Below are 19000 nucleotides of genomic sequence, written 5' to 3'. Positions count from 1 at the left end.
CCCCCTCTCGCAAATATGGCCCTCTGCCCTTTCGAGGGCCCACCTTAATGACGGATGCATTAATCCAGAGAGGTGGAAGAAGAGGAGGCTCCGGGGGTTTTTGTGTAAATGTTTTTTAAATGCTTTAAGGGGATCCAGGGTGGGGGGCGGGTCTAGCCAGACCAGGAACAGGAGTAGAGCCAGGCGAACAGGTGGGGCTGAGGAGAAAGGGAGCGGAGCGGGGGAGAGAAGTCAGTATAACGTTCCTTTAGAGGGTTCCTATATTCCAACGGTCGCAGGAAGGGGTGGATGTGAGGACAGAAGAAGATTCTACAGTCGGTTGGGAGACCGTGGGCGTTGGTTACGCCCGGTCGTTTGTACCAACCCCCGCATTCTAGGTGGTCAGGGCTTACAGAGCTGAGGCATGAGACTGATGTTGTGTAACGCAAGGTCCGTTGTTAATAAGGCCCCCCTCATCCATGACCTGGTTTCTGAGGGGGAGCCGGACCTTGCAGGGATCACGGAAACCTGGTTGGGCCACGAGGGGGGTGTGCCCCTCATGGAAATGTGCCCACCAGGATACCGTGTATTCCATCAGCCTCGTGCCCAGGGTAGGGGTGGTGGGGTAGCGGTCATTATACGGGAAGTCCTGGCACCGAGAGAATTCACCGTACCTCAGATATCCGGATGTGAGACTCTAGGTGTGAGATGGGGCCCAGGGAGTCAGTTGGGCCTGCTGATTGCATACTTGGCTCCTCGCTATGCTTCAGCGGCCCTGCCAGAGCTCCTCGAGGTGATTGCGGAGGTGGCAGTTGAGACCCCCAGACTATTAGTCATGGGGGACTTCAACCTGCCATCGACGGGTGAATCATCCGAGGTAGCCCAGGAGTTCATGGCTTCCATGACAGCCTTGGACCTGACCCAAATAATTCAGGGCCCCACACACGAGGGAGGACACATGCTGGACCTTGTTTTTATCTCTGGTCGATGGAAGAGTGATCTGGGAATAGGGGATCAGGTGATCACTCCCCTGTCATGGTCAGACCACTCGGTTCTCCGGCTGGACTTCCCTGACGCCACCCCCCATCGCGGGGAGGCGGAACCAGAAGATCTTAGATGGTTCCGCCCCAGGCGACTGATGGAACCAGATAGGTTCCAGACGGAGCTTGCGCCACTTCCTGTTGCCCTGACCCGCTCCCGGACGGAGGACCTGATGGCCGCATGGAACAGTGCGGCAGCTGGGGCCTTGGACCGGGTGGCGCCCTTGCGGCCTCTCCGGTGGCAGCGAACCACCCTTGCCCCTTGGTTCACCGAGGAGCTGAGGGTGATGAAGCGCCACAAGAGATGACTAGAGAGCAGATGGAGATCCTCTCGAGCCGAATCTGACCGAACACAGGTAAGAGCCCACTTACGGACCTACCTTGTGGCACTAAGGGTGGCTAAACGCCGATATTATGCCACCCTTATTGCGTCTGCAGAAAACCGCCCTGCTGCCCTGTTTCGGGTGACCCGCTCTCTCCTTTCACAGAGGCCGCGGGAAGCCCCTTTACAGGGGAGGGCAGAGGAATTTGGGGAATATCTGCAGGACAAAATCGCTCAGATCCGGAGCGAATGGGTCCCCCTCAGTGATCGTGAGGAGACACCGGAGGCGAGTCTTGAGGTACCTATCTGGGAGGAGTTTGACTCTGTTGCCGCCGAGGATATGGACAGGTTACGCGGGTGACTGCGGGCCACCACATGTTTATTAGACCCGTGCCCCTCCTGGCTTGTACTGGCAGCCTGGGAGGTTACACGTGACTGGCTCCTGGGGCTGGTGAACGCCTCGCTGGAGGAGGGGTTCCTACCAACCGCCTTGAAAGAGGCGGTGGTGAGGCCCCTACTTAAGAGGCCTTCCCTAGACCCAGTAGAGTTAGCCAATTATCGTCCTGTCTCCAACCTTCCCTTTTTAGCGAAGGTTGTTGAGAGTGTGGTGGCGCAGCAGTTCCCTCGACACCTGGAGGAAATTACTTATCTAGACCCGCGCCAGTCCGGTTTCCGACCCGGTCACAGCACAGAGACGGCTTTGGTCGCGTTGGTGGATGATCTCTGGAGGGAGAAGGATGGGGGTTGTTCCTCCATCTTAGTCCTGTTAGACCTCTCAGCAGCTTTCGATACCATCGACCATGGTATCCTATTGCGTCGACTGGAGGGGATGGGGGTGAGGGGCACCGTTTTGCGGTGGTTCTCCTCCTTCCTCTCCGGTCGGACGCAATGTGTGTTGGCGGGGGAGCAGAGGTCGACCCTGAGGCCGCTCACGTGTGGAGTGCCACAGGGATCGGTCCTCTCCCCTCTCCTGTTCAACACATACATGAAACCGCTGGGCGAGATCATTCGAAGATTCGGGGTTGAGTGCCATCTGTATGCAGATGACACTCAGTTGTACATTTCTACCCCAAACCACCCCAACGAAGCCATCGAGGTGATGTCCCGGTGTCTGGAAGCCATGCGAGTCTGGATGGGCGACAACAGACTCAAACTCAACCCTTCCAAGACGGAGTGGCTGTGGCTACCGGCGCCCCGCTTTAGCCAATGTGTTCCATCTCTGGCCATCGGGGGGGAACAACTGCCCCCAGTGGATAGGGTACGCAATTTGGGCGTCCTCCTAGATTCCCGGCTGTCGCTAGATGATCATGTGATGGCCGTGGCTAGGGGGGCGTTCCACCAGGTTCGCCTGGTGCGCCAATTGCGCCCCTTACTAGAGCGGGATGCCCTTTGCACAGTCACCCATGCCCTAGTGACTTCTCACCTTGATTACTGTAACGCTCTCTACATGGGGCTCCCCTTGAGATGCACCCGAAGGCTCCAGCTGGTTAAGAACGCAGCCGCGCGGGTTATTATGGGGAGTACTAGGTACTCCCATGTAACACCTTTCTTGCGTGAGCTGCTCTGGCTACCTGTGGCTTTTCGGGTGCGTTTCAAGGTGTTGATCGTCATCTTCAAAGCGCTCCATGGCTCGGGACCTAGTTATTTGTGGGATCGCATTCTACCCCATACATCCCTGCGACCAATCCGCTCTCACAGAGAGGGTCTCCTCCGGGTACCTTCCGCTAAACAGTGCGGGCGGGCGGTGCCTAGGAGTAGGGCCTTCTCTGTGATGGGCCCAACCCTCTGGAACGACCTCCCCCCCGATATTCGAACCACCTCTGATCTTCGCTCCTTCCGCAAGAAACTCAAGACCCACCTGTTCCGAGTAGCTGGTCTGGCCTAATTATAATCATAATTGTATTTACAAAGGGAACATCTATTACTAACTTTCCTGGATGGCTTTTTAAATTTTATATTGGGGTTTTAAATGGGTTTTAAAATTGTTTTTAATTATTTAAATTGGTTTTGGGGTCTTATATACAGACAGTATGTGTGTGTTGTTTTTGTTCAATGTCTTATGTTATGTTTTTGTTGTTTTGATCATGAATGGTCTGTACACCGCCCCGAGTCCCTACGGGGAGAGGGGGCGGTCTATAAATTAAATAAACCTTAAACCTTAAACCTTAAACCTAAAATTAAAAAAAAGGGAAAAGGGAAAAGGCGCTGAGGAGCCTTCTGCACATGTGGTCGGGAATGGGAACGTTCCGTGGTCCCCTTCATGTTGACTTAGGAAGGCGGGGAATGGGACAGGCGCAGGAGGGAGGCTGCAGGGATTGCGGAGGAGGGATCGCAGAGCGTGAGCCGCGGTCCCGCGGAGTGCACTCTGCGGTCCCCTTCATGTTGACTCAGGAGTCAGGAAGGAGGGGAATTGAAACCAGTGACGTGCGGTGAGCTTTAGGGCTGGTGAGGCTAGTGACATCATCAGCGTGAGCCGCGGTCCCCTTCATGTTGACTTAGGAAGGCGGGGAATGGGACGTGCGCAGGAGGGAGGCTGACGTGGTCCCATTCCCCTCCTTCCTGAGTCAACATGAAGGGGACCGCGGCTCACGCTGATGATGTCACCAGCCTCACCAGCCGTAAAGCTCACCGCACGTCACTGGTTTCATTAGAGTGACCAAAGGGTTGCCAATAGCTATACCTGTGTTTAAAAAATAGCTAGCCCTCTGGCAAAATGAAATATTAATAAACAACATATAAAATCAAGGAAGCAGAAGGGAAATTAAAAGAGCTTTGGTCAAATGAAGTAGGAATGAATAAATTAGCTTTATTTTGATACAAAAGGGGAAAAAAACAAATTGTTGCCATTTTTAAAAGGCATGCCAATCCTGAAAGGAGAAAAATTTTACATTACAAGAAGAAAAATGTAGTGGGGGGGAGGTTTCTGGAACAATAAGATTGCCCTTCAGGGCTTTGTCAGCAAGGCAAATTATGAACTGGAAACTTTGGAAGGTCATAAACAAAGATTTCTTAACACATTACACAGTACGAACTAATTATACACTGCTATGATCGTGCTGATAAGCTCCAAAGTGAAGGGGTGATGTTAAAATGTTTGCCTCCAACCGAAAAAATAGGGAAACATATAAATGACTCTAGGTGTACGAGTCCCATTGAGCTGAAGGATACTATTAGAAAAGGTGCTATTTCAAGAAATGTTGGTCATGAGTTAGCAATTACTTGAAACAATCTAAGAGGCAAATGTCTCCACGCTGCATAGAGCAAACACTTGTGAGGTTAATTTCCCATATGTAGAACACAACATTCTGCAAAATTGTACTTGGTAAACCAGTGCACAATGCTGTTTCATAAAGGAATAGTTTCACAATTACTTGCTGCATTGAAGCCTGATCTCTAGCATATACACAGACAACACTTAGTTAATCTGTACACTTAGGACTGAACTTTTTTTGGAGGATGGGTGCACAGCATTTCTTGGACAAAACTTGGTCTTTAAATAGCATGGTAAAGATTGCACTTTAAAAAGTAAGAGGCAACACCAGCATTAAAAAAAGCACATTTGATTTCTAGATAATGTATATATTTACCTATTGCATTTTTAATTATAATTAGGTAACAATGTTTGGTTCCAGGATCAAATGCATCAACAAAAAGCTTTTTCAGCTAAATGGCCCCTGTGAAACTGGGATAAAGGGGAATACTGCAAAACAAAAATGCTGCCCAAAGTGTTAACTGCTGCTTTCAGATGTATTTGGTTCTTCCATCCACCCAAAAAAGATTGTTGAAAGGCTGCATTGCCAATGCACATTTTCAATTCCCATTAAATTATGCTTTTCCAAACTATGCAATATTAATATTTTTCAAGAAAAAAGTAAGTCGATTGAAAATTCCTGCAGATTTATTTTCTTTCATATTTTTCATATATAGGTAGTCCTTGACTTACAACAGTAATCGTTTAGTGACCGATCGAAGTTCCAATGGCACTGAAAAAAGTGGCTTATGACTGTTTTTCACACATGATCGTTTCAGTACATCCTTGATCGTGTGATCAGAATTCAGACTCTTGGCAACTAACTGATATTTATGATGATTGCATGTGATCCCCTTATGGGACCTTCTGACAAGCAAAGTCAATGGGGAAGCCAGATTCACTTAACAACCATGTTACTAACTTTAAAAAAGCAGTGATTCCCTTAACAACTGTGGCAAGAAAAGTCATAAAATGGGGCAAAACTCACTTAAACACGGTCTTGCTTAGTATCAGAAATTTTGGGCTCAACTATGGCTGTAAGTCAAGGACTACTTCAGTGGTGGGTTCAGCCGGTACGCACCAGTATGGATGTACCGGTGGCAGCTGAGAGCAGTGGCCACCGTACCGGAACGGTGTTTTGGTGTGCCAACCCACCTGCCTGCATACCTTGCCTTCTTTTAAGCCAACTGGGCCATTTGCACATGTAGGCACAGCGTACAGTGCCTGTATGATGTCCACAGAGCAGCTGGTAGGTGAGCGTTGCAGGCCGGTGGGTGCACATGCATGCACAGTGCGCGTGCCCAAGGTGGATGCCCAGCTCCATCACAGTGTACCGGTTGCAACAGAATCCGGAACCCACCACTGGACTACTTGTAATTTTATATGTATCTGGATGTATTCTTAAATAAGAATTAACTACTACAGAAATAACACTAGCATTAAATAAAGGGCATACCTCTCTGGCTTTCTCAACGGAGGTAGTAAATATGTAGGTGATCACAAGCCATTCCTGAGCACTGGGGGTTGGTTTCATCTTCACCAGGATTGTGTAAGTAAACAGCATGAGAAAGGCTAAATAGGCCATCTAGCAAATATACAATGAACATTTTATAATTGACAGCTGTGACAAAAATGAGCAACGAATAGTTTACATCATCACAAAGCATTGTTATTCCATCATTTCTTCGCTTGCCTGAACAATATTGCGAACAGTAAGCCCAGAGAATCAATGCTGATATTTTAAGAGATTGAATTATAAATATAATATCAGTCAACTAAAACAAATAGGCAGGTGTATATTTAGTAATCTCATTGTCTAATCAATGCAACATTCTTCAATGCAAGAGCTATGGTGGCGCAGTGTTAGAGTGCAGTACCGCAGGTTACTTCTGCGGATCACTGGCTGCCAGCAGTTTGGCAGATCGACTCTCACCAGGCTCAAGGTTGACTCAGCCTTCCATCCTTCTGAGGTGGCTAAAATGAGGACCCAGATTGTTGGGGGCAATATGTTGACTCTGTAAACCGCTTAGAGAGGGCTGTAAAGCACGGTGAAACAGTATATAAGTCTAAGTGCTATTGCTATTCTCAGGACAATAAAGTTAATATCATTATTTCAAATAGGTTCATTCTGCAATATATTTGGCTATTAGGAAATCTAAATAAATAAGTAAAATAAAATTCAACCAGTTAAATTAGTTAAAATGCCAACATTCTTATTCTCTCTTATGAATAGGTCCGTTTCAGCGGCGTGCAGGAGGACTGAGTTATTGATACACATTTTGGTAAAACATTCAGTGTAACGTCAATAACTGACCGTGTGGAACCAGAACTTGACAATAGGGGCGTTGTAGAATTCATAGATTTTCCTTGTTCCAATAAGGCTTTGTTGTTCATTGTTATTAGGGAAAGTTGGTTTTTCAGCTTGCTTCTCAACCTCTTTCTCAAAATCATAATTGTTCTTTAAAAAAATATGAAATGTTTAAATTAGTTGCCATCCAACTAAATAAATAAATTCTGGTATATGTAAATAAACAAATATTCTGAATGAATCAATCCACTGTAAGTATTTCTGAATTGGTGGTATAGACTGGCACGAATATGCTTTGTTTGGGACTTCTGGGGAAGAAATGACAAAATAAAGACAGCTCTGCTAAAAATAGAGCCTACGACTGCGGTCAAATGAAGACCCAATATGTAGACTGGCTCGTTATAATTCCTCTCTTCATTAGGGAACTGCAAGAAAGCAGTCCACAGTGAGTTTAGAAAACATGAGGGAATAGCCTTTTGCTCAAACCACTGTTCACACCTTTAAAACGGTTCACATGCTTTGCTTCTAATCACTTTCAGAAATTGCCTCTTAAAAATTAAATGGGATATACAAAGTTGCTTTAGTTGGAAAAAGCCATTTCTTTTCTTTTTCTTTGCCATAGTCTTATATTTTCTTTTGTTTTCTTTATTCTTTCTATTTTTCTTTTCTTTTATATTTTATCTGTCCTTTTTTTAGTTTTTGTAATTTTTATTGTTGCAATTATCATTTTGAGTAAAATTAGTTTAAAAAGATGCTTTGGCATAAACTGAACTTTGAATGTATTTGTGTCATACTAGTGCTTTATCAAAAACAGAATAAAGTGACTTTGCTTCTTCTATGATAGACAAGAGGGGGAAAAATGGAAAAGAAAAAAAATGTTGGAATAATGACAAAAATTGTGCTGTGAATTTCCTAGAAAAGTAAAGTGTAAAAACCTATGTACAGATAGTCCTCCATTTGCAACAATTCATTTAGTGACTGGTTGAAGTTACAACGCTACTGAAAAAAGTGACATAGGACCTTTTTTCACACTTATGACTGTTCAGATGCTTGGCAACTGCCTGGTATTTTTGACAGTTGCTGTGCCCAAGGTCATGGGGTCACTTTTTGCGACCATTTGACAAGCAATGTTAATGGGAAAGCTACATAACACGCATGGTACTAACTTAACAGTGATTCATTTGTGGAGGGGAAAAAGGTCGTACAATGGAGCAAAATTCACTTAACAACTGTCTTGCTTAGCAACAGAAATTTTGGATTCAGTTGTGGTCATTATTCGAGGAGCACCTGTATCATGCTATCTGCCTTGTATTTATTTATCACATCTGTAACACACATTATAATTACGGCAATTAGAAAATGCGAAGCATGAGACTGACACTTTTGCTGTTCTTAGTCCAAAATCTCCCATTCAAGAGAAAAGTCACATGTGAACAATCCATAGCCTAGCTAGAAATTAACATAAAGATTTCAAATGGCCACAAACTCTCAAAAGAGCAAAATTCAGATCCTGCTCCGAGGAAATAAGATTTGTTTAAGATCTCATAGTCTGAAGACAGTATGTCAGGGGTGTCCAAACTTGGGAACTTTAAGACTTGTGGACTTCAACTCCCAGAATGCTGGCTGGGGAATTCTGGGAATTGAAGTCCACAAGTCTTAAAGTTCCCAAGTTTGGACACCCCTGCAGTATGTTATCTATAATATGAAAGACCAATTCTCAGTATACTGTTAAGTGGGCATGCACGATTAAAAGAGAGAAAACAGGATAAGAGATGAGAATATACCAAAGGAGAGTGGTAAAGCCTAGTGTAATGATATAGTAAAGATACACAAACCAAGGGGTCCTTGGTGCTGTCTGAGCTTGTTTGTTTTCTAGCAGACATTTCATTAGCCAAATTAGATAACATCAGCAGTGCTAGCAAATCTAATCATGTTACCTAGTTTGGCTAATGAAACGTCTGTAAGAAAACAAGCTCAGAGAGCAACAAGGACCCATCATGTCAACCCTGAGCTACAAATATTCTCCTTTAAGCAGAGAACTCACCCTTCCAACAAAAGTATGTATAGCCAAGGGTTGGACCCTAAGAAAAGCTAAGCACCAAAGAATTGAGGCCTTTGAACTATGGAGCTGGATAAGACTCCTGCAAGTCCCTTGGACTGCAAACCAATCAAACCGGTCAGTCCTAGAGATCAACCTTGACTGCTCTTTAGAAGGCCAGATCCTGAAGATGAAACTCAAATTCTTTGGCCACCTAATGAGAAGGAAAGAGTCTTAGGCTGGAGAAGAGTCTAATGCTGGGAAAGATTGAGGGCAAAAGGAGAAGGGGACGGCAGAGAATGCGATGGCTGGATGGAGTCACTGAAGCAGTAGGCTTGAACTTAAATGGACTCCAGAGGATGGTACAGGGCAGGAACGCCTGGAGGAGTGTTGCCCATGGGGTCGCAATGGACTGGACACGACTTTGCAACGAACAACAACACGACCCTAAAATTTTCTAAGCTTTAGATTTTTCTTGTGACACAATATTTAGACCAGGCATTTTCTAACAAAAAATATATATGCTTTTGCTTTATCCAATAAAAAGAAATCCAAACCTGATTGGTTTACATACTCACCAACGATAAGTTATCTTTTCCACTGGGGGTGTTGGGATCACCATGGTACCACGTGAACTGGTGAGGCTCCTGAGACTGAGGCACGTGGGACATTTCGGCCTTGCTTTTAAAGTCCAGCATCAAAATAGTGGGAGGTAGAAGAATACTTAGAATCACCTAAAAGAGCATCAAATTCTTATTATGAATGGTTTTTTTTTTATTTTTAGTATCAGACAGCAATAGTTATTATTGGACAATAACTACACAACAGCTTCTAAAAAGCAAATCCCATCCTGACATTTGCCAAAGATTAATATTGGCTAGTCTAATCCAATATTTTGCACTGAAACTCATCTGATTACAACTCAGTTGAATTCACCTGAAATAACAAAATAGCATTTAAAATATCAATAGCAGGGATACATCGTTCTGGATTATAGTCATGGTTGGAGGGACTGCAGAGTCTCAACCTTTTGCCCTCCTTGCCTTCCTGATTGGTCTGGAGGCTGGAAATTTCCTCCCAGGGTTGGAGGAAAAGCTTTGTTCATATGACAGTTTTTCTCTTATGGGAACTCTCTCTCCAGTGCAGTGCCCCTCATGCTGCAGTTCCATAAACTGTTTTATCTCAGTGCACTTTGGTTCCAACCAACTGATTCCTGGGTGCCTATCTTGGGCTTCATTTGCTTTATTTATTTAGCAGATTTGTATACCAACCATTAGACTTGCATGCCTCTTTTATGGTCATTTATAGAGAAAGCAATAAAATGATATAAAAACTGCAAGTAAAAACAATTCAAAAACTACATTAAAATATATAATGTATGGGTGTGGGTGGGTGGGTGGGTGTGGGTGTGTTTTGGGTGTGCACATATATGTATGGTTTATCTTTATTTATTGATTTGATTTCTATAGCCATCCATCTCAGCAAGTGACTGACCGGCATGCATCACAAAACATAAAAACAATTAAACTATTACAATAATGCAAAATACAAAAAGACACAAAACCAACTCTTCATGGACGTACAAAAGGCCAACAGGGTTGACGTCATCCTGATACAGAGGTGGGCTGCTACGGGTTCGCCTGGGTTCAGGAGAACCCGTAGCTACGTTATGGCTGGTTTGGAGAACCTCCAAATCCCACCCCTGGCTGATTTCTCTCTGTCTCCCTCCCCGCCTCTTTCAGCCCAACCCACATCACAGGGTTGTTGTTGTGGGGAAAATAGGAGGAGGAAGGTATGTGGATATGTCTGCCACCTTGAGTTATTTGTAAAAATAAAGGTTAGATACAAATAAAACAAACAAACAAATAAATAAATAAAATAAATCTTAGAGAAAGAGGTGAATTTGAATGTATACTTATACCATTGTAAAAGGACACTGTCACTTCTTTATATATATTTTTCTTTCTTTCTGCACTTTTTTCTTTTTTTTAATCTTATTTTTTATTAGTGTTTTCTCCTTTTAATGAAAAAAAATCAATAAAAATTTTCTTATAAAAAGCAAAGTTACTCTGAAACAATCAAATGTAGGACTGTTATAATCTATGTTTATTTTGGCAGCAGAGGCAAAGGGCTTCTGCGAGACTGCGAAACATACCGTAAATGAGTTTTATGTTACAAGAGTACAGAGTCCATTCCTTCCCCACCATAATCCAAGGAGGAAATGCTTTCAAAGAGATAACCAACATTCAGGGCTTGAGAAACAGGAAAGAATGCATTATAAGTTACCATTGAGTTCTCATTTGTTTGTTGTGTTAGAGAAATTATGTGCCGTTTTTCTCCTGCATTTTTTGTCACTTCATCAGACATTGACATTTAAGATACCTGGTGTTACCAGAATCTTAAAAAAGTATGTGTAGGTGTAGACAACTATGGTTCCTTTTACGGCTTGTGGACTTCAACTCCCAGAATTCCTGAGCCAGTATTCCCAGAATTCCAGAGACAAAATTCAAGAATTCTGATAGTTAAAGTTGACGGGTTGTAAAGAGGCTATACTTTTCCACCCCTGGAATAGATGCATGTATAGATGGTTCAGGCAGTTCCTCTGGATACACCTCATGTGGACATCCACTTACTGTTCTCACCTGCTGTCCAGAACTCACAGTTACGCACTGTAGACCTCAATCCAGTAACTGATGAATCATGTACTATTTAGGTATAACAATATCATGTGATGTTGGATTTGTGGTTGTTAATTAAATTACTGACATGATCAGAATTATGAAACTGACAAAAACTTTCCTTATCCTGCATTGGTACAAGCATATCCTGGAATACATTTTCTTTAAATCGTCTCTTTCCCAATGATGTTGCTTGTTTTCATTCAATCCATGAATGAAACAGGTCATCTACAACTGTAGTGGTGTTAAAAAAAATATTTTTCCTCATATTCTGACACTGACCAAGATGTATGAAAAGGATTAAGCTTTAGCAGCTATTACCTTTAGAAGGAGGTTAGGTGATTGATAGTGATTGACAGGGACCAAAAAGAGGATCAAACAGAATAGAAAATGTAATGGCAGCAATGTACTGTTAATTTCTCAATAACAGTAAGTGAACAGTATTATGAAATTACCTCAGCAATGAGGGCTTTCTCTCTTGCAACTAAAACCACTGAACTAAAATGAAGGAATCCTTCATATAATTCCAGTCTAAACACCTCCAATTGTGTAGCCCAAGGCTGGAGAAATGTTTTTGGTTTAGACAAAGAACAAATTGTTTACCTTACACCAGGAATTCTTTCTCATTTTCAGACGCCCCATCCACATATCAGTCAAAAGCATCTGGGTGCATGTGTGAGACACAAAAGGTCTCAAACCCACTGATACAGCCAGTTTCAGACATGTTGAGTTACTCCAGTTCTTCAGCTCATATGTCAACAGCTTCATGGCCATCTGCTCATTTTGTTTGAATGCATTATCTAACACATCTAGAGCAAGCTGCCCAAACTCACTGTAACAGCAAAATAAAATAGGGCAGGAAGAGGAGAGTTGTGATTGTTAGAATTGAATTAATCATAGTAGCCAAGGCTTTGCATACATCTCTGTATTATATGTGCAACATGACTCTAAACATTTTCTTGAATGAGAATTATGCCAAGTGCAATTAAGAGAGCAGTCATATACAACATTGTTGATTTTCTACATTTTTAAATTAAGCTATTTATTTCAGAAAATCCAAAATCCTTTTATAATTTATTCTGAAAATCACAGGCTCAGATTATTATTATTTTTTACTTTTTACTAGTATCAAATACATGTATGAAATCTACAGGGGAACTACGGTAGTTAAGGGAGGGCCATGGTGTCTCAGAATTTAAAATTTTGCTTTTAAAATAGGTTTTATGTTTTCTGCTTCAAAATGTCAGGAAAACAGCCTTGGTAATCTTGGCCAAAGGAGGGAAATTAAAAAGGGCTCAAGACTTTTATATATTCCTTAGATGCTTATTCCTGATTTATGGTAAAAGTCTCATCAGATTTAATAGATTCCAGCTATATTTTTAAACCTATTTTACTACACTCATACACATAATTGCTCTAGCTATTAATCCCATTATGTCTAACAAGACATAATCTTTCACACTTCCTATCAGACTCTATTAATCAGATAAAGTGAAGGAGAATCAGAGATAGGAACAGTAAGAGTAAGAGATAAGCTTCACGCTAATACTATGAGATAATAACTGATTTTAGGGATAATACCAACATTTCAATATATTTTAACCTAGGCATCATTCAGATACACGAAATAAAGCATCTCAAATAATGAAATTAAACATCAGCTTAAACATAGTTCATAAAAATATAGTTCATAAATAAACCAGAATTTGTATTCATCATTTTTTATATAACGTGATTTACTGCAGCATCATAAAAAATAAAGAATGCACGTAAGACATGAGAATTCCAGACAAAAATGTGAATTGGTGTTTAGAGATGATTACATATATTTCAAGCCAGCTCTTTACACGCAGAGCCAAAATATTTTTCAGATCAGATTTCACCTGCCTTAATATAAAACTGTAATAAGCAACCAAGAGAAAAGTGTCTAATCGTTGTAAGTCTTGCAGATCATTATTATCTGAAATGAAAGGCAAGTTCTTACTTTGAATACTTCTTCAGTTCCTCTGCTGTATCATCCTCCATGTTGCATTGTTTGGCTTCACGTGCCATGGCTCTATACAGTTTGCAAGCTACCACAGCCTTGACCATTGCTTCCTTTCCATGCTGCCAAAAGAACATAGCCATCTTCTGCCTTTTCATCAAAACCGCCCAAACCAAGAGATCATTGTAGGGGTAAATAAAACCAACTGACTCTTGGTCATCAAATACTGTGAATTCATCTTTGACTTTCTTCTTGGATTTATGGAGATTTGTTGATTTTTCCTATAAGTTAATGAATAAAAAGTCAATATAAGACATTAAACTTTTAGCCTTTTGTTCCTATCTTTTTTCCCCCTCCGTTAAGCTTTGCTTTGTGTCTTGGAGCTACAAAGTTAGAAGCAGAAGTAGGAATGTGTAATATTTAAAAGATTAAAAACATTGTATGGAGAATTGTAAGTTCACAAATGGAGCTGCAATATATGAAACAACTATCAGAAAACTGTATGCAATAATTAATATTAATGTTTTTTGTAGTTGGCTTGTATCTAGGCAATTAAACACACATAAGGTGTATTTGAAACATGTACAAGTACAGATAAATACAAAGTCCACAACCCAGACCACAATTTCAACAGCTACAATTAAAAACTAGGGAAACCTGTCAAGTGGTAAGTACTAACAGCTTTATTTTGTTGCCTTATTCTGCTTCAGTTATGAGGCCAGTGAATACTGATATCCTTATATATTTAACCTAAAACAGATTAAGGAAAACAATTGGTGGATTTTCTGTCAATGATTTTTTTTTTAAACCCACAATCACTCTCTTTAACATGTGATGCGGCAGGAATGGGAGAATATAGGGAAATGCTTGAATGGAAAATGGACAGATGCTGGAACATGTTTATGCTTTAGGCATCTGTCACATTGCCTGACTAATAGGTTGCAAGCCCAAAATACTCTAGATGTGTGGTAGTTGCAGGCACAGAGAAGGGAATGCATGAAACATCATGGTGCTGAGTCGCACGTCACCCTCTGCACTTTCTACCATATCTGTGACCCACCAGTTGGACTAATGGATGAAACGGATGGATGTGGGATAAGGAATAATTGATCAAGAGACTGAATGCTAAAAATATGCCAAAGGTTTCATAAGGAGTCCATGTAAGACATGACTAGCGCTTTGGAAAGATATTAGATGGGCTGATGCTTCTGCAGAATCCAGGTATCTAGTCTCCTCTGCAGCCAAAGTCAAAATGGCCATGGAGAGCAGTGCAGAGGGAATGGAGAAGAAGGCTTGTTCTTACAGCAGCTAAGGAACAGGGCATGACTTACGCTCTGTCAATTATATCAATAAAATAGGCTAGATCATGACCCTGACAAAAAAAATGTGTTGGGAGCAGTGAGTAAGCACCACTTTAATAACTGGACCAGTTTTACAGTTCCGGTAATGATGATTTTAACCTGCTCCGGTAGTGAGCTGTCAATGAGATGAAAGCAATGTCATAAAAAATATTGCTGGAACATGTTTATGCTTCAGTTTTTGTATTAGGATATGAGGATCAGCAATCAGATAGAAACTGTCTAAAGAAATATTTATTTTGCATTAGAAAATACATCAGGGGTCAAGCAATAAATAATGAGCCATAATTCTAATTCTATAATTTAATTCTGTAATTGGCAATATTTCTAATTCTATCATCAGACATGCCTAGCAGGGGGGAAAATGAATGAAGAGCTTCCCAAAGACTTAGGCGAGCTGAGAATTATTCGTTCTCTTAGCAAAATCCCATAATAACAAGAACTGTTGAAGACAGTCAAGTCTTGAGTTATAGCTGCTCAGTCTATTCCATAGCTTAAGTTAGCTCAGGCAGGTTAAAGTGTTTCCCAATGATCTCTGTCTCTTATCTGACTTCAGCAAATAGCTGAAATCTCTCTCTACCTCTCACTGCACAGACTAAAACAAGAGAAGTATTGAAAGCCAATAGTACTTCTAGCTCTTATCTGATTCAACCTTGTTTCAATGTACTAAAGAAAGAAAAATTTAAGCCAGTATGCCTGCCTCTTTCATCTTCTCAAGTGAACAAACAGGATGTCCAGTCTAATGCCCTTTTAACAAACTGCACAGGTAAACAAGATTCACAGTACTTTGTATTTGTATGGCTGAGCTGTTCTGATAAACTGGGAATGCAAAGTATTTTCAGCAGTTCCACTTCGACTCCCAGTCTGATTAACCTGATGAAGTGAGAGGTTCGGGGCCAGCCTGGAGACAACTTCCTGATTCTAAAGATTCATAATGAAATAAAGAGAAAGAGTTTAGTTAAGACTAGGTTACACAAGCAATATATCCTGGTCATGACAATGCTGATTAATGCATAAAGGTAAATGTAAAGGTTTCCCTCGCACATATGTGCTAGTTGTTCCCGACTCTAGGGAATGGTACTCATCTCCATTTCAAAGCCAAAGAGCCAGCGCTGTCTGAAGACATCTCTGTGGTCATGTGGCTGGCATGACTAAATGCCCAAGGTGCACAGAACGCTGTTACCTTCCCACCAAAGGTGGTTCCTATTTTTCTACTTGCATTTGTACATGCTTTTGAACTGCTAGGTTGGCAGAAGCTGGGACAAGTAACGGGAGCTCACTCCGTTACATGGTGCTAGAAATTCAAACCGCTGAACTACTGACCTTTCTGATCGACAAGCTTAGCGTCTTAGCCACTGCATTCTTCAGATTAATGCATGCATGTATGAAAAATGGTCCTTTCCCACCCACTAAATGAAATGATGTGCTTATAAAACTATACAGAGTTTAGTTTGCTTTACAAAAAAGCAAGCTAAGCAAAAAAAAATCAGTACAGCAATTCTTCAACATTTCTTGGATATCAAGGAAGTACATTGTAAGCTAAACTCAATGTTTACAACTAGCTTTTGAAAATAGCCCTGCTTTATTTCTTCATTAGATTTATATCTCAGTTTTTGTACAGGAGTTCAAAGCAGCATTCTTAGTGCTCCCTCCTATTTACTGCACAGCTGCAACTTTGTGGTATAGATTGGGTCATATTATAAAAGAAATAGTCACACATCTGAAATATTACACTGATTGTGTGCTGATCTAATCAGGATCATATGTTTATTGTCTATGTCAAATTTGCACTTAAAACAAGAGTAGAAATTTTGTGATTCTTCCGTCTCTCACCACATTAGTTGAGCTTCCTATGGCAAGAATTACAAAATCAGCATAAGGAAAACATAAAGGAGATAAGAAATAATGATGATCTGTGAACGAGGGTGCTCCCCATACAATGTAAGAAAATATGGCATGGAATAATGCGCTTGTTTACCTTATGTTTCCTGTAAATATTATTGTATAAAATTCTGAAATGTTTTCTTGTGTAGCTGCTCTGATAAGCTCCACCAATCAAGTATTCTATAACCAATCCAATATCAATCAATGATATTTTATTGTCCACTGGAAGAGTACTCTGTAACAGAAATATTTAACATCTTACATTGCAACAAATACTTGTTTTGTAACTTATTTAAGAATTTGTATCATATTTAAGAAATCCCAGAAAAATCTTTCAACAGAATTATTCTTCCCATCTTGTAGTGAATTTAAGACATTAGTTTTGTTAAAATTTTCTCTCATCTTCTTGATTAAACTGTGATTAATATAAAACCTTTCTAGCCCGTAGTTTATCCATTCATTTTTATTTCCTGGGCCAAAATTGAAGCAAGTTAGCCAGTGGTAGGCTGCTAACTGGTTTACTACAGGTTCACTCGTGCACGCACACACGCTTGTGCAACACTTCTGCGCATGTGCCGAAGCATCCAGGTGGGTGGGCGGAGCCTCCCGCCGCTGCCACTACTGCTGCCACTAACCGGGCCGAACCAGCAGCAGCCCACTTCTGAAATTAGCTATGAAACGCTGTAATTTAAACAATTATTTGACAAGATTTTAAAATAGAGTAAACTGCCAAACAAATAAAATAAAGATATAAAAGTCAAATTATCTATCTGATGGCCAAATAGAGTCCCTGAAATAAAATAAAATATTTACTATATAACTTCATGCTTTTACAGAAAGTTAACTTGAATATTGAATATAAGAATCAACTTTGCTGTTACTTTACCCACTGAAGAACACTTAATTAGAACAAAGTTCCACAATTCACATATACATTCATTGAAGTAATAACTTATGGGCAGTTAATAGCTTTTACCATTTTAGTCAATACCATAGTCCTGAAATGTTTACATCTTTAATTAGAAAATACCCAGATATCTTCCACAGTAACAATAGTTCAAGACAAAAAGGAATGGAGAACATTTCATGGAGGAGTTTTCAATTAGAAAATTTTATTTAGTACCACATTGTTTTATTACAGCAATTGCTATGGACCAATAGAATTATAGCACATCTAATAAAGATTATATGTACCAAGGATGTCCAACATTGGCAATTGTTAGACTTGCATGGCTGGCTGGGGAATTCTGTGAGTTGAAATCCATATGTCTTAAAGTTGCCAAGGTTGGCACTCCTGATATACACATTTGTTAATAACAAATAGGGATAAACTATTGCCTATAAAAGCCCTTGTTCTTCGTATTTAAGAAGGGAATTTACCTGTTTCACGTCACAAAGAAGATGATGCAAAAGTAGATTTGTTGGCCCTTGTTTCTGGAATGAAATTAAAAAAATAGATGAATAGCATGAATAAATACCACTAAAAATAATATTTAATTACAGCATTTCTGTAATTGTTCATGAGCTTTCAAAAGCTTTTGAGAGACTTTCATGAAGAAATTGTGTGAAAAGTTCAGAATCTCACAAGACATCAAATTTCTTTTACAAGAATTTGCAAAATCTCAGTTTGTGATAGTCAAAAAGTATTCTTCAAAACAGAAAGCAATTATTCGGACTGAGATCACATTCTGGACCTCAGAATCTAAAAAAATGGCCAGTCAGAATGAATTCAGGAAGACTATTTGACTTTGGTTTTCAACTCAAGAGAGGACAGTGTAAAAATTGGGAGTTTTCTTGTTTCTTTTTTATTTAAAAATAACCAGCATCCATCTTAATCTCTTTTTAAATATGTTGTTTATTTATATCCTGCGTTATTATTTTTCAAGGATTTCTAAAATTATTGCTGTGGGTTTCACAATCCGAGTCGCTTCCAAATGCTGAAAAGAATAGAGATTGTTAACATTGCAGTCTTTTATTAGTTTTGCCCAATTCCCTCTACCATTTTATATAACATGGGGGTATAGATGTCACACAAAACAAAATAGAGCTGTTCATTAGAACAAAATTGGCAATGGAACAAAATTACTCTTAAGGCTAAATCAGAAGTCACAATATAACAAGCCAATTTTGGGGATTTCCCCCCTCTATTTTATAATAAC

General features: G+C 40.7%; 1 protein-coding gene across 2 annotated transcripts in view; it reads right to left on the bottom strand.

The window, feature by feature from the left end:
- The window catches only part of TRPM6 (transient receptor potential cation channel subfamily M member 6), an 86490-nt gene that overhangs the window by 47910 nt on the left and 19580 nt on the right, over positions 1–19000 (bottom strand). For both annotated transcript variants that reach the window (XM_081942024.1, XM_081942025.1), the window contains 8 exons: positions 18222–18275; positions 16936–17076; positions 15744–15878; positions 13600–13880; positions 12219–12447; positions 9516–9671; positions 6906–7049; positions 6048–6176 (listed from right to left, as the gene is read on the bottom strand). In XM_081942024.1, coding sequence (XP_081798150.1) covers positions 6048–6176; positions 6906–7049; positions 9516–9671; positions 12219–12447; positions 13600–13880; positions 15744–15878; positions 16936–17076; positions 18222–18275 — 1269 coding nt within the window. The remainder of the gene's footprint in view (positions 1–6047; positions 6177–6905; positions 7050–9515; positions 9672–12218; positions 12448–13599; positions 13881–15743; positions 15879–16935; positions 17077–18221; positions 18276–19000) is intronic.

This window comes from Natrix helvetica (assembly GCF_964273705.1).
Source record: "Natrix helvetica genome assembly, chromosome: 2".
Taxonomy (NCBI): Eukaryota; Metazoa; Chordata; class Lepidosauria; order Squamata; family Natricidae; genus Natrix; species Natrix helvetica.
This window is presented reverse-complemented; position numbering and strand designations above follow the sequence as displayed.